This window comes from Emys orbicularis, chromosome 10, assembly GCF_028017835.1.
Source record: "Emys orbicularis isolate rEmyOrb1 chromosome 10, rEmyOrb1.hap1, whole genome shotgun sequence".
Lineage (NCBI taxonomy): Eukaryota > Metazoa > Chordata > Testudines > Emydidae > Emys > Emys orbicularis.
In genome coordinates this window covers 59,744,340-59,760,622 of record NC_088692.1, presented here as the reverse complement: position 1 = coordinate 59,760,622, position 16,283 = coordinate 59,744,340, and the positions used below count along the sequence as shown (strand labels likewise).

At 40.9% G+C, this 16,283-nt stretch overlaps 1 protein-coding gene across 1 annotated transcript; it reads left to right on the top strand.

Moving 5' to 3' along the window:
• Positions 1-1,052: 1,052 nt before the first annotated feature.
• Positions 1,053-12,956, top strand: MPHOSPH10 (M-phase phosphoprotein 10). Its single transcript, XM_065412194.1, has 11 exons — positions 1,053-1,164; positions 3,214-3,877; positions 5,053-5,198; positions 5,874-6,054; positions 6,383-6,524; positions 7,122-7,189; positions 8,803-8,940; positions 9,807-9,917; positions 10,140-10,247; positions 10,957-11,187; positions 12,753-12,956. The coding sequence occupies exons 1-11, from the start codon at positions 1,085-1,087 to the stop codon at positions 12,891-12,893; spliced, it is 2,010 nt and encodes a 669-aa protein (XP_065268266.1). The 5' UTR covers positions 1,053-1,084; the 3' UTR covers positions 12,894-12,956.
• The last annotated feature ends 3,327 nt before the right edge of the window (positions 12,957-16,283 follow it).

Genomic DNA, 16,283 nt, shown 5'->3' with positions numbered 1-16,283 from the left:
GAAAGGAGGAAGATCAGAGATGAGTGACAGTAGAAGACATAGGGGAAGGTGAGCTTGAAAGATTAGGGGATGTAATGGATGTGTAAGAGACTGAGTTAAGGCATTAGAGCATAGGTGGAAGGGTGATGGATAGGGGGAGAGAGGATGTGATTGAGAGAGCTGTCAAAACACTCCCAGCTACACTCCCAATCTTTCATCAAATCCTCCCTCTTTAACTCTCTCTGCTGGGTGTCCAGTTTCACTCTCAAAAGCAAGTCATCCTATGAAGGGAGAGAGAGTAGACCAGAGAGGAAAGGAGGTGGCAGAGGGGTGGTCACCTTGGTCACCTACAGACAAAGGACTTATTTGGGGGAACAAGCCATCAGTGATTCCCTGGGTTTCTCTTTGCCTATGGAGAAAAAGAACCTCCTACCATTTTCAAAATTAAATGAGAAAAACCTTGTGCTAGGTGACTGGCCAATAACACCATGTCTGTAAGTTTGAACAGCCTCCTTTTGGGGCCTTTCTCGGACTCTCTCCTTCCATAGCATGGCCATCTACTGCTGCGACAGCATCAAGCATGCTGGGCGGTAGCTAGGCAGGTATGACATTGGCAAGGGCAGCGCAGTGAGGGCCTAGACAGGGCCTGCAGAGACTGAGAGCGCTGGGGGCAGCGCAGCCTCCTTGTGCTCGAGAAGGGCCGGGGAGGGGTGGGAGGGTTAAGGCGCGGACGTGCGGCCCACGTGGTGCAGGGGGCAGTGCGGTTTCCGTGGGCACCCAGAGACTCTCCTCTGTGATAAATTTGAAAGCTAAATTTGTTTTGGAAGCTACTCCCGTGGGGGCAGGAATTTGCTGGCACGAACGAGTGCCCAGGCCTTGCAATCCCCTCCCCTTCCGGGAGTGTGTCCCACCCTGTGGCACACATGGCCGCCCGGCTGGTGACAAAGAAGGATCCCGAGGCGGAACCCTTACGAAGCGGAACCTTTCTGCCAGTGCCCACGTTGGTGTCCGGAGCGGGTTGGCGGACTTGCTCGCCGGAGCCCTGGTGTGACTGAGGTCCCTCCTCCAGATCTCTCCCCTCGTGTGCTCTGAGTAGAGGCTGAAGATGGCGGCGCCCAGCCGGCGGCTGGAGACGTGTCTGAAGGTGCTAGGTGCTGCCGCGGCCCAGCCGGAGCGCTTCCTCAGGTGAAACTCCCTACCGCCCCCCCCCCAACTTCAGAAATCCCCGGCCCGGGGGCAGGCCGCCGCCGCGGCTGCCCTGGATCGCTCATCCCCTGGCCCGGCCCGGGCTGCGCTGTGGGCGCTCCCACTGGATAAGCGCAGCAGCCTCCAAAAACCCGTCCTGTCCCCTCGTTCCCTTCCCTCATCCCAGGGGTGAGCTTCAGACCTTGGCCACACCCCCTGCTTTGTCCCCTCTGTGCCTTCCCCGGGTAACGACGCCCCGCGGCCCCATTGCCAGCCCCACTCGTGGGGAGGGAGGGGGGATGGTCCTAGCTCCCTGGGATTTTCGCCAGGCGAACACCAAGCCTCCTGTTCTGTCATTTGGAATGACCCAGTTAATCTTGATCATTATTATTTTATTGTATTTCTGAAGCACTTTGGGGCCGCAGTCGTAGATCAGGACCCCATTTTGTTAGGTGCTGTACAAATACCTTCATTAAAAAGAAGTCTCTAGCACTCATGGTTGCAGGGGAAAGCTTGAAAATGTGGTCTGAATATAATGTAAAAGTTTAGAAACAAGAAATAATTTTTAAAATCTTATTATTAAAATAATCTCATGATTTTGAGGACTTGATCTGTGATTTTTCAAGACTCAGGACCGGCAGTGCTTTGTTAATTAGCCCACCCAACCTTGTCTTCTGTGTTAGGGAGAAAGTGTCTATAGGTTTCACTTGCACGATTAAAATGAACTGTTTAATTGTAGAAATAAAACTAAATTTAAATGGACCTAAATCTGTTTTCTGTCTTTAGGGAAAGATTTAATTTAGGTATATGTAAAAGCTCAAACAATTCTGTGGCCTTCTGTTGATGTGATGATTGAGTTAAGGTTAAAAAAGGGACTTTAAATTTCATTGAAACACACAGAGTAAAATCCTTTTTAGCAAGGGGGAGATATTTTAAAAACTACTTGTAAATGAGGAAATCTTTGTATATGTGAGTAAGACTTGGGGCCTGTCTGAATTCTACACAGCAACTATAACTTAGACCTTCATTCCACAATTGGATGGCATTCTGCATGAATCTGGTTGCAGGATTGGGGACCTTAGGTTTTATCCTATGAGAATTTCCATTATGACCCCTTTGGGTTGTGTTTTGAGCTATTTTGAATAGATTACCAAGAGTATATTTAAAATTTGAAGAAAACTTAAAAACAAATGTATTTTGAGAAAAAGATGACAAATTAGTTAATCCCTAAGCAATTTTTTGTAGGGGAAACTATGGTTAAGGCGACATCCCCCTTGCTCAGCTGCTAGGTGGAGGTGTGCAGGCACCAGCACCGCAGCTCCCATTGGCTACGGTTCCCAGCCAATGGGAGTTGCAAAGCAAGTGCTCTGGGTGGAGGCAGTGCACAGAGCTGCCTGGCCACGCCTTTGTCTAGCAGCTGAGCAAGGGGGATGTTGCCTCTTCCGAGGAACCCCCGTCCCATGCCCCAACCCCCTCCCACACTCAAACTCTGCTACAGCTTGGGGGCAAGGGGTGGTGGCCCAACTGGTCGGTGCGACTGACGAGGTGGCTGCCTGAGCTGCTCCTGGGCCAGGTGCATCAACCGCTGCAGAAGTCACAGAAAGTCACTGAATCGGTGACTTCCGTGACAAACCCACAGCCTTAACTATGGTCCATTTCATTTCAGTACCTCTAGGTATGTGTTACACATTTTAAAGCTTGAGCTTAATTATATACTTTTATTTCAAAGGATTTTACTAATAGGACTGCAAATGCTGTGTAATAAACAAAGTAAAACCTGCAGTTGTTGAAGGGCAACCAGGCATTTGCTGCAAAAACACTGAACAGACATAAAGGGACCATCAGAGGAACCATTTGGTAAAGCGCGCACTCAACAGTTGAACTCCAGAAATATCTAAAAAAGAAACAATCTTAAGACTACACAAGTTTCCTTTTGTAAAAATGCATTTGTCATAACTCAGATTGCTTTCTAATTGACTTTTGAATTTTAACATTTTTTCAGTTTGCTATCGTTATGTGCAGTGATGTTTTTAATTTTGTTTTTATCAGTGTGCAAGATGGACTGGCTGCAGACTTCAGTTCATTGACAAAGACTCTTTATGATTTGCATAAAGCACTAGGGACAAAACTAGTGCGTGGGAGTCCTTTAAAAAAACTGGTAATAGAAAACTTTGATGAAGAACAGATCTGGCAACAAATAGAACTACAGAATAATGCAGTTCTAGACTACTTCAAGAAAGCTGTTGCTAGAGATGTTAAAGACAAAGATCTCTACCTTTTCCCAGCCCAAGAAGAGGATGACTTTGAGGCAGACACTAGCAGTGATAAGCAAATGGAACAAGAAGATAGCATGGAAGCAGAACCTGCCTGTATTGAAGATGAAAGTGAGGCTAAAGAAAAGCAAAGTAAATCCAAAGCAAGGAAAAGGCAGCTATGTAGTGATGAGGATTCAGATGTTGACTTTGATGTTGATGAGCTAGAGCAACAGATTCAAAAGTTGAAGAAGACTACCTGGAAAAAATCAAGAGAAAAGTCCGTAGTGGATGATAAATTTTTCAGCTTGGCTGAGATGGAAGCCTTTTTGGAAGATGTAGAGAAAGAAGAAAGCAAGAAGAAGGATGATGATGAGGAGGAGGAGGAGGATGAGATTGATTATTTTGAAGATGTTCTTTCTGACGAGGATGAAGAAGAATCTGAAAAAGATAAAATCAAGGTAAGGATATATGCATCCAGAATTAGAAACACTTTTTTGTCACAAGCCAGTATAATTTAAATTAGCTTAAAAAACTGACTTGAAATTGCAGTTCAAATTGGAAACAAAATGCAGACTTTTTTTAAAAGTGTAATTAGCCATTGAAACAATTTAACAAGGTTTTGGTGGGTTCTCGTTACTTTAAATCTTAAGATCAAGATCAGATGCCAAAAGATGTGCTGTTAATTCAACCACAAATTATTGGGCTGAAAGCAGGAATTACTAGATGAAATTCTACAGCCTGTATTATGCAGGAGATCAGACTAGATGACCATAATGTCCTTTCTGGACTTAAAAATCTGTGGATCTATTAACATATATTATCATAAATATGTGGGATCAAATAAACAAGTCCCTATCTTGAAGAGTTTATAGCCTACATTTGGATGGATCTTCATGCCTGTGCAGCATTTTACTGAAGTCATTGGGACTCTTCATGAGTATAGGGGTCTGCCCATGTGGATCAAATAGCCAAAGTAGGGCCCAATTTAAGACAAAACAGGTGGAGGTGATAAACTCTGAGAGGTAGAGAGAGGAAAGGACAAAGTCCCATGGTCACTTGGGTGAGTAGTATATGTGTTGTAAGGGTTTGTAGATTTTTTTTTTATTATTATTATTTTATTTTTTATTTTTTTTTTAATATATAAGGCTGTGAATAAACTTGAGCTGCTGTATTCTGGCTTGAAAATTACTTTCAGGCTTTCTTGACTAACATTGCTTGTGACAATTCTGTTCTTTCAGTATCTTATTTGTGATATAACAAGAGAAAAATAAGGTGCTTCTGGAAGTGATAAACTGATGCATGTTACAGCCATTTGTTATGTTGTCAGGGATTTATGAGCTACCCCACACATCTCAGCAAATATGTCAGTTGTTAAAATCCACTGCTTTTCTGCTCCTTGGTCTCTGAGCAAATTAAAATAGAATTGACTATTAATTGATGACATTAAAAATGTCTCATTTGGACTAAGGCCACTGTCTACCAGACCAATGGTTAATGTTGAAATCCATTGAATTCCCATTGCAGATCTTACACTGCAGGTATATATAACATGGTCCTCATGTAAATGAAAGATTCTTAGTCACTTAGACTTGTCACTTTCACTGGGTAACCTCTTATTTTCTCCTCTCTCCAGCCAGTTAAAAGTTCTAGAAATTTGAAATATAAAGATTTCTTTGACCCTGTTGATGACAATGATGACCTAGCTAATGATAGTGAAAATGATCAGAATGATGAAGAAGGTGACACTGAAGAGGAGGATGAAGAAGGCATTTTTGATGAGTATGTACACTTGAATGATTTGTAACTGTTCTGTGGGATCTGTCAGTTATTTGAATTGTCACTGACAATGTGACACCATCTCTTAAACAGAAAATAAGATGGAAATTTAGGAATCTCTTTGGCAGAGGTAATATTATATTAAGGAAGGAACAGCCTTTTAAAACTTGTACCAAGTATTTCATTATCTGTTAATGTGCTTGTTTTTGGCTTTCTGTAATGTCAGTGTAATGTGTTCACAAATTAACTACTTTTTGACTTAGAAAAGAAGAGTCATTAGACTGTTTTATTGTTGCCCTGTGGGATTTGAGTAAATGACTTTAACTAAATGAATTATGTATTGCTTCAGCTGGGGAGGCATATCTCAACTAGATATGTAGGTCGTCACCCAAAAGCCTACCTTTCTGGTTATGTTAGGTCTTAAGAAAAGTGCAGTAAAAGTTTTTGGGAATCTCTGAAAATGTATTATGGTACAGTACCTTCCCTCTCAACTTGTGTATATTTAATTTTAAATATTAACTTTAATACAATTTTTATATCTAGTTGCAATAATAGGTGGGCAGCATTATTACCTAAAAAGGGGGAGCTTTTTACCTGTGGCTTGTATAATATATTAAACAGTAAATGTCACAAGCATGTACTACTTCCATTTATGTAACGGCATTTTAATGTTTATAGGTTTGAGGAAAATAATGAAATGGACATAATGGAGAAGAATGAGAGAGCTAAAGAAGTCTCTAAAAAAGTTACTTTTAATTTACCAGAGGACAGTGAAAAAGAAGACGATACAGATATACCAGATGAGAAGAGAACTGATCCCATTGGAATAAAATCATCTTTTGAGAAAAGGCAGGAAAAGGTAACTAAGATGTTCTAGTATCCTTCATGAGCAATTGATTTGAAGTTTTCTGCTTAAACTTGAGCCAAAGGCATGTATGTTACTAATAAGTTGATTGTATTTGTAAATATCATTAAGTTGTCTGAAAGCTTCAGAAAATTTTTAGGAGAAAATATGATCAAATAGTGGCATATTTACGGAAAGATAAGGCAAAAGGTGTGTAAAGAATCTAGAAATACCTGGAGTAATTATTCATATTCTTTACTCTAACTTGATTTCCCTTTGTTGCTAAACAAGTGCATTTAACTTTTTAATTTTTGTTTAACTTTCAGAAAATTTTATCTTTCAGATGCATGAAAAAATTAAATCTCTAGAAAAGGAGTTGTTGGAGGAAAAACCTTGGCAGCTTACAGGAGAAGTGACTGGACAAAAACGACCTGAAAACAGTCTTTTGGAGGAATCTTTACTCTTTGACCATGCAGTCAGAATGGGTAAATACTGTTATGCTAAATTTCAGACATTGTTAGATAATTTGTTTGTTTTACTGGTGAGGGTGGTGCACAAATGCTGTCTGCTTTTTTTCCCCCCCATCCTCCCTCCAGTCCCTCCACCATCATTTTAAACTTGCCAAACATTGCTCAAACTGTGCCTAAACTAGAATATTTATAAGGCCATATTTTCCCCCATAGAAATTTTATTGCCTCACCCATTTGTTGAACTTTCAGATGTGAACTAAGCTTTATCAAATGAGAATGACCCATTGTTTGTGTCCACTTATTTATAGAGCAAACACAACTTGGTTATCTTTCTCAAACTTTCATACTATGCAATTTTTCCTGAGGAAATAAACCTACTAGCCTGCCTAGTCATCTTCATTCCAGGCCAATATGCCTCTCTAAAGTACTGTATATATTTTCTAGCATTTTTCAGTCTTTTGTTTTTGTTTATAGAACAAGCGTACCAGTTAAAATCAATGCAAAAATAATATCTCCAGAACTGTTAATCTCCTTTCATTTAATGAATGATTTAGTTTCTAAATACTTTAAACTTGGTGGTGGTGTTTTTTGTTTTGTTTTTTGTCCTCTTAGCTCCTGTGATCACAGAGGAAACCACCTTTCAGCTTGAAGATATTATCAAACAGAGGATAAAAGATCAGGTTAATAAGATTTGCCTTCACCTCTTTGTTTTATTTGGAAGCTTAAATATTTCAACAAAATCAAATCCTAAACACTGTCGGGTACATTCAAATGTATTTGTATTAACTTGGAGTTTTGGGGTCACAGGAATGAATTCCAAGCATGAGTTTAAGGTCCTTAGTTTTTTAGGTGTCGGTTTGTCTCCTGAGCATTTCCAGAAGAAATAAAATACCTGAATATTGCTTTTGCTTAATGCGGATAGTGTATTCTTAATGATTCCATTCTGTATCCTTTTGGGTGCTATAACTAAGCTGCGTGTCTGTCACGGATTCCATGACTTTCCATGACATCTGCAGCAGCCACTGTGGCTGGCTCTGGGGCAGCCCGAGCAGATCAGGCAGCCCTGGAGACAGCCGATTGGCTGCTGCTGGAGCAGTCTCGGGCCACTGTTTGTGTGCCCTTCCCCCCTCTCTCCCCCCCCCGCAGCAGTTTGGGTGGGGGGCTCAGGGCTGGGGCAGGGGGTTGGGGTGCAGGGCGGCGCTTACCATGGGGGGCGCTCCCCGGAAGCAGCCGGCAGGTTCCTGCAGCTCCTAGCCGCCCCCCAGCACCAGTGGTGCCCCCGGGCCGCCACCTCCAGAGCACCCCCAGCCCAAGTTGTAATTTAATTAATTATATAGTAAAAATCATGGACAGCTCACGGGCCGTGAATTTTTGTTTACTGCCTGTGACATGTCCATGACTTTTACTAAAAATACCCGTGACTAAAACATAGGCTTAGCTATAACATATCTCAATTAGATAGATAATTAAAATTACCCTCACAGTTTAAAGATTCAACTATAAAAGGACTACTTTGGAGTTGTGTACATGGAATTTATATAATGGATATGCAAATCTCTACTTAATAATCTCTACTCAGAATATTAACCAAGAATAATTTTTTTCAGAATATATTAAACAGATCTGGTGGGTAAATAAGTATAGTATAATAGAATTTTTTAATTTTAATTGCACAGAAACCATATTGCTGTTTATAATTCATATTAAAGTACTTTCAAAAATGTTATTCTTGTTGTTAATTAGTATACCATCTTTGGTTGTATCAGTGCAAAAAAAGACTGGCGAGTAGATGAGGGTGTCTATCCTTCAGTCTTGTTTAACAAGCTTTTTTGGTGTAAGCTTTTTTGGAGTAAATACAATTCCTTAAAAGATACTAGCTTAACTATAGTGTGGTGTTGGCAATTACTGAATCTGCTAAAGTTGTGGCAAAATAAAAGGTAGCTCCCATTGTATAAAAAATTGCCCTTTGCTGTTGGGTTCAATGCAATGTTGGAAAATCAAGTTAATGTGCTAGCTGAAACAACAAACGAGATGTCTGATAGAATGTGATGTATAATCATAGAATATCAGAGTTGGAAGGGACCTCAGGAGGTCATCTAGTCTAACCCCCTGCTCAAAGCAGGACCAATCCCCAGACAGATTTTTGCCCCAGATCCCTAAATCGCCCTCTCAAGGATTGAACTCTTAACCCTGGGTTTAGCAGGCCAATGCTCAAACCACTGAACTATAAAAATGGTCTGTTAAAGCTTATTTGATGCAATTGCATCTTAACTATTTTATGGTTTTGTCTTAGGCTTGGGATGATGTAATACGTAAAGAAAAACCAAAAGAGGATGCCTTTGAATACAAGAAGCGTCTAACTCTGGATCATGAAAAGAGCAAATTGAGTCTTGCTGAAATCTATGAGCAGGAGTATTTGACACTCAACCAAGTAAGTTACGATAATGGGGAGGGAGACACAGACACACGCACCCACACCCATTGCTGTTGGTTAGAAAAATCATATCATGACTGCTTGAAAGTTTTATTTTTTATTTTTAAACACTGAACTGCCATAAGTATTGGGAAATCCTGATGTGTTCAATCAGTACAACCCGGGCAACTGAACTGATACCAAAAATTCAACATTTACTGTTAAATTTGCACAAATATTGACAAGACAGAATCATTGTCTTAAAATGTGGCATAAAAATAATAGAAGTTACATTCTGGAACAGTGATTGCTTTAAAAAAAGTCCATCAGGGGAGATTAATATTGGACCATCTTTTACATAACTCAGATTTGATACAATTGTTCTCCTATTTTGATTAAACCACTCCAGTTTATACCATCAGAATAATTATTTGGCTGACCCCTTTGAGTTCACGGATAATGCAAATCCTTTAAATCAATTAAAAATATTCTGAGTTCAAACACACAAGTAAGAGTTAGGTACCTACCTCCCCTTGATTTTCAGTGGAAGTTGGGTGCATGACTCCCACTTCTCTTCGGAAATCTTCCCCTCGGCTGTTCACATATTGAAGATCATTTAAATCCTCTGTGGCTCAATGTACCCATCTGTAGTACAAATCCGTGGATGTCCACTTTATATCCATGGACCATGTTTGTGGATCAGATGCAGATACAAATTTTGTATCCGTGCAGGGCTCTATCCATCTGTAAAATAGGTATAAACTGCATACTGCAGCATTACGAGCTATAATGTAAAGTGCTCTAATATCTTTATATGCAAGTTTCTCGAAGTGATTTTTCTATTAATATTATGTTATTTGTTGTTGTTTATTTATTATTAACAGCAAAAAACTGAAGAGGAAGAAAATCCTGAACATGTAGAAATTCAGAAAATGATGGACTCACTCTTCCTAAAATTGGATGCTCTTTCCAACTTCCACTTCACACCTAAACCAGTGAGTCCATTGGTTTTCACACTTCATACAATAAAATATGTTTGGGAAATAGGCAGTAAAGTGAGAGATACTTCCAATGCAATTGCGTGTTGAGTATTTCAGAAACCTATTGTAATCAGCCTTAATATAAATGGGAATGTATTTAGTGTGACTTAATTCAGTTAGTAATATATTGCTGTGGCATGATATTTATGTACATAAATGACATTTCCTTCTTTTTAGCCCGTGCCAGAGGTTAAAATCATCTCAAATCTTCCAGCTATAATTATGGAAGAAGTAGCACCAGTTAGCGTTAGTGATGCAGCTCTCCTGGCTCCAGAGGAGGTTAAGGTAAGAAATTTAATCTAGAGCTGCAGACAGGCTTCCTTTTGTGTCTGTATGCTGTGGATACCCTGCACCCTCAGAACAGAGAACTCCTTTTCTGTGACATTCTTCTCTTGGAACCCCCTTCATAGAGATTTAAGGACTTCCAGCACAGTGAAGTCAGAGGAGCTAGCTTGGCTTAACTAGATTTGACTGCCTTCCTCGCCACCTGCTGAGCTTCCTTTGCAGCATAGGTTATTCTATTTTTGAAAATTACCCTACTATGTAGACGGTTTGACTGCCTAATACTCTCTTTATTGTTAAGAAATGTCCTTTGCTTAATCTGCATTACCCTGTCTTTAGCTTTAGACAGTTACTCATCTGCCTTTGTTTTCCTGTGTGTGTGTGTGTGTGTATGTATATGTATATGTATGTGTGTGTGTGTATATATATATATATATATATATATAATCTCTGTAGGAATTTTTAGTTCCCATGAGTGAGTTATGCCATTTGGGCTCCTCTGTTTTACTAACTCAGGCACATTCTCAGTCGCAGGAAGCTGGGTACAGGAGAGATGAAATAAACACAAAGACTACTTTGTGTGAGAGATGAATAGTGTTACTTCTGCTGGCTAGTCAATGAAATGTATAGCAAGGGTGCCCATTCTGTTTGTACTTGTCACTAGCCTAGATAGCACTTTTGGATCCAAAATTATGCAGTTGTGTCTTTCTAGGAAAAGAGTAAAGCTGGAGATGTGAAAACAGATGCAGAAAAGACTACCACAGACAAAAAACGAGAACGAAGAAAGAAGAAGCTTCACAGACGTATGAAGCTAAGGGAGAAGAAGCAGCGTCAAAAACTCCTGGAAAAAACAAAGCCAGAACAAGGCACGCAACTCAGCAAACAAGCTGTTGCGGCAAAATTAAAAAAGCTCACCAAAGAAGGCAAAACAACTTTGCTCAAGGTAAGACTGTCTTACATAGTCTAGTAGTAAATTTCAAATGTATCTGTAGTAATTGTGCTGGGCTGCACACCAGCTGCTTTGTCCCATCCTGTGTTAGTTAGTTCGTTCGTTCTCTCTTTTCCACCCCACCCCCCCCCCACCTCCACCCCCGGTGTAAAGCAACCCTGCTCCCAAATAGCATGTGCTATCACAGGAATTCCTTTGGAGTCATCTTTCCTCTGCAACCAGCTCATGGGGTGTGGTTGTGGGCATTCCTGCACCCTGGTGAACTCCAGCTTCTGTATTGATTCCTTGGGATGTTAAGGCTATTTTAACCTGTGCCAGGGACTAGTCCTGTCCAGATCCAACTACCGGTATTGGTAGAAGGCAAAGAATGCCTTTTTATTCATACCTGGGCTGAGCACTTCCTTGACAGAGAATGTGGCCCAAGGTGTCCATATTTAATTTCAAAACAGAGAAGGTCTGACCAGTTATGTTTGTTGATATTTGCAGTGTTTGTGTTATATTTGTGTTATCTGTTCTATAGATTGTTTTGTTTTTACCTTGAATAAACTATGGTGATTTTAAACGATAGGAATATTTACATAGATGCTTTCTTCTGCAATTGCTGTATCTGCATGAGGATATCTTGTAATATTTAAAAGCATCTTGCCCATTCCTTTAGTATGTGCAAATAACTTAATCTGTGGATCCAGCAAAGAAAATGTGAACTGTAAAACTGTAATTTTGGAATTAATCTTTAGATTAAAGTATAAGTGACACGCACTATTTATATTCTGTTCTGCTTTATTTCAAAATTCACAACCTGAGCTGCGATCTTGGGGGGGGGGGAAATTGCATACATGCTTAATTTTATGCATGTGAGTAGTTCCATCAAACTCAATGGAATTACTTGTATGCCTAAGTATTTGGATGATCAGGACCCTAGCTAGTTCCTCCTGAGCTTTATAGATATAATTCAGAATAGTACTTTAAATTCAAACAAAAAATAGCATCAGATGTTACAAGAACAAATACTTATTGTATGGGACTTCTTTGTAACACCAAAATATTGATCTTGTATCTTGAATATAGTAAAATATTAAATCTATATAGTTCCTTAGGGGTTTACCATGTACAAGAGACCATTAATTCCTAATATTAGATGTTTTTAAAACCGGGAAAAGAGAATATGGAAAGTAGTTATCCTTAATACATCTAAAACATTTGTGCATTTGCACTTTTTTATTTTTGTAAATGCAATAAATCTGTATTTCTCTAGTGGGACTGATAATATCCAAGGATTCATTCCTGGATTTGCATATATACTTTTCATTAACATTAATAGGTATTAAGCACATGCATGAAGAGGGAACACATCCCTTATCTTTTGAAATTACAGTATAACAAAAACCCAGGATGGCATAACAGATGTCTGCAAATCAGTTATCAATTAGATTATAAGTATGGTATATTTAAAATAAAAAAGGTTGTTTAACTAGTAATTGTGTAGTTACATCAGTCCAGTCCATTGGAACATTTGCTATCTTGTCCTTTATTATAATAAACACTTTGTCTATTGACAGGATGAAGGTAAAGACAAGGCTTTGAAATCATCTCGAGCATTCTTTTCTCAATTACAAGATCAAGTAAAAATGCAAATCAAAGGTGCAAAGAAAATACAGAAGACACAGCAAGAAATTTCTGCTCAAAAACTTAAATTATAATACATTTTATACATGCTATACCTTGTATATATTAAAGTAAATGTTTCTAATTTGTTAACATTGCACTTTGAATAGTAGCTTTTATTTTATATAGTGCTTGAAAATCTTCTGTAAGTTGAAGTTCAGTTGAGTGTCTTTCCTGCTGCAAGTGATGAAAATGTGCTAGACTGTTCATGCTCTTTCTTTCAGCCTTCTACTTACTTTTTTTCTGCTAGGAATTCAGTCTTTCTTCTTCCTAAAATGGGTGGGCAAACTTTTGGCCCGAGGGCCACATCTGGGTGGGGAAATTGCATGCAGGGCAGGGGGTTGGAGTGTGGGAGGGGGTGCGGGGCGTATGAGGGAGCTCAGAGCATGGGTGCAGGGAGGGGTGTGGAGTGCAGGAGGGGGCTCAGGGCAGGGGTTGAGGTGCAGGAGGGGTGTGGGGTGCAGCAGGGGGGGATCAGGGCAGGGAGTTGGGGTACAGGAGGGGTTTGGGACCCGGCCCGGCGCCGCTTACCTGGAGCAGCTCTGGGGTGGCAGTGGTGCGCACTGGTGCCAGGGCAGGCTTGCTGCCTGCTCTGGCCCCGCGCCGCTCCCCGAAGCAGCTGGCACCACGTTCCTGCGGCCCCTGGGGGAGGGGAGGGCAGAGGGCTCTGCGTGCTGCCCTTGCCTGTGGGTACCTCCCTCGAAGCTCCCATTGGCCGTGGTTCCCCGTTCCTGGCCAATGGGAGTTGCAGGGGGCAGTGCCTGGAGGCGAGGGCAGCGCATGGAGCCCTCTGCCCCCCCCCCCACCAAACCAGGGGCTGCAGGGACATGGTGCTGGCTGCTTCTGGGAGCAGCGCGGGGCCCATGACGCCACGGGGGGGCAATCCCGCAGGCCGAATCCAAAGCCCTGAGGGGCCAGATCAGGCCTGCGGGCTGTAGTTTGCCCCCCCCCCCCCACTCTAAAACAAAAGTCTCAAACAGTAGACAGATAAATAATGACAACATATCTGTGAAAATTCAGTATTTTTATATACAGTGGAACCTCAGAGTTATGAACACCTTGGGAATGGAGGTTGTTCATAACTATGAACAAAAGGTTATGGTTTTTCTTTCAAAAGTTTACAACTGAACATTGACTTAATACAGTTTTGAAACTTTACTATGCAGGCGAAAATTGCTGCTTTTAATCACCTCAATTTAAATAAAACAAGCTCAGAAACAGTTTCCTTACCTTGTCAAAAAAAATTTTAAACTTTCCTTTCTTTAGTACTTTACATTAACACAGTACTATACTGTTTACTTTTTTTTTTTTTTTGTCTCTGCTGCTACCTGTTTGCATACTTGTGGTTCCAAATGAGGTCTGTGGTTGACTGGCCAGTTTGTAACTCTGGTGTTCGTTACTCTGAGATTCTACTGTATTTGTCTCAAAATCATTCCCCTCTTACCTCTCCCCATATACACAGAAAAGAGTGGAGAAAGGGAGATTTAATAATTGCCTAAATCCAATGTTTTCGTACACCTCTACCCCGATATAACGCGACCCGATATAACACTAATTTGGATATAAAGCAGTAAAGCAGTGCTCCAGGGCGGCGGGGCTGCACACTCCGGCGGATCAAAGCAAGTTCGATATAATGTGGTTTCACCTATAATGCGGTAAGATCTTTTTTTTTTTTTTTTGGCTCCCGAGGACAGTGTTATATTGGGGTAGAGGTGTATATCTGAGAACCTTAGTCGTGGATGGATTTTACTATTAGCAGCACTTGTCTGTTGTAGCACTGTCTAAAGATACTCTTCAGGCAATCAAGGATGAATAGTATCTTACAGAACCACTTCAGTCATAATAGTGCTGCCATTGGATAGGGTATAGCACCATTGCAAATGCTACCACCTTATATTTGGGGTTCTTTTTGTTTTTAGAAACAACCTTCAAGTGCCCCTATACTAGATGTCTTAGGTTATTTCTGCCCCATAACATTTAACCTTTTAGCTGCAGTCATAATTCTTATAACCTTAGCTTCTGAGATGTTACAGTTTCAATTTTTGTCTTGTTACAGTATTTAATTTGCTGGTATTCAGAAGAAAGATGATCAAAGCTCAGTTCTAGATCAGTGTATGTGTGACTCAAAATCATATCACTTGATCTTAAAGCATGAATTCATGAGACACTCTCAAAGCAAAGGCCCAAAAGTACCTTTTGCTGCCTTGTACTTATTAAATAAAATCATAGATGTAGGGCTGGAAGGGACCTTGAGAGGCATCTAGTTCAGCCCCGTGCTGAGGGAGGCCCAAGTAAACCTAGACCAGAGGCAAAAATTGAAAGCCTCTGCCCCAACATTCCAAGTCATCAGAACACTTTCATTTTGGTTTGTTCAGATTCTATTACTGTGTAATCTTGCTCTGAGTACCAACAAGATTAAGCAGTTGAACTGTCAGAAATCCTAACAATAGGCAGAGGTTGTTAAGGAGCACAATCTTAGAACCCTCTTCCCCCCCCAAACAGGGGGAGTCTACATTAAGCTACCTTTAGATTTCTGCTGATCAGCAGAACAGGACAATATTGTTCAGTTCTAAAAGGGATACTCTGGCTACCTACTAGGCTCTAAAGAACAAAAATGAAAAATTCACATTCATGGAGTAAAGATGATTTAGGTTAGATGTATTACGAAAAGCTTTCTGCATTGCAAACTTTACTGCCTATTTCCCAAATTTGAATTTTTGTCTTGTATGGCAATGAGCATACACTTCCATATCATCTGACAGCTAGCAGCAAATGGATTAACTACATCCTTTTGTGGAAATACCTTGAAAGCATATGAAGCAGCCCCAACCCTGCATCAGATTCAGTGCCTGCCTGTCCCATTTTAATGTCTTCTTTTTAATGTTTGCTAAATTGAGTGGCTTTTTCACCACTAGAACATTCACTGGTTTAAATTGATTTAGGGCTTGGCTAAACTTGCGAGTTAGAGCATGTTAACGCAGCCCCGGGCACACTAGCTCACTCCCCATCCACACTGGCAAGGCACGTAGAGCGCTCTGACTCCAGGGCTAGAGCACTCCTGGTACTCCACCTCTGTGAGAAGATTAACGCTTGGTGCGCATTGGCTGAAATGCCCAGGCCTCACTGTGAACGAGGTGTTGCATTACTGCGCTCTGATCAGCCTCTGGAAACATCCCATAATCCCCTTAAGTCAAGTGGCCACTCTTGTCATTGTTTTGTAATCGCTGCAGGAATGTGGATATGCCCTCTGAAAGCTCCGTTTCTGACAGCCGGCTGCTTATCTGCTCCGAGACAAAGCAACCATTACTGTGGAATGCTGTGTGAGAGAGAGAGAGGGTCAGGTCTGCAGCTTTCTGAACTTACAAGACAGCATGCTGACATGCTCTCAGCCCCCCAAAAACCCACTCTCTCTCCCCCCACATACA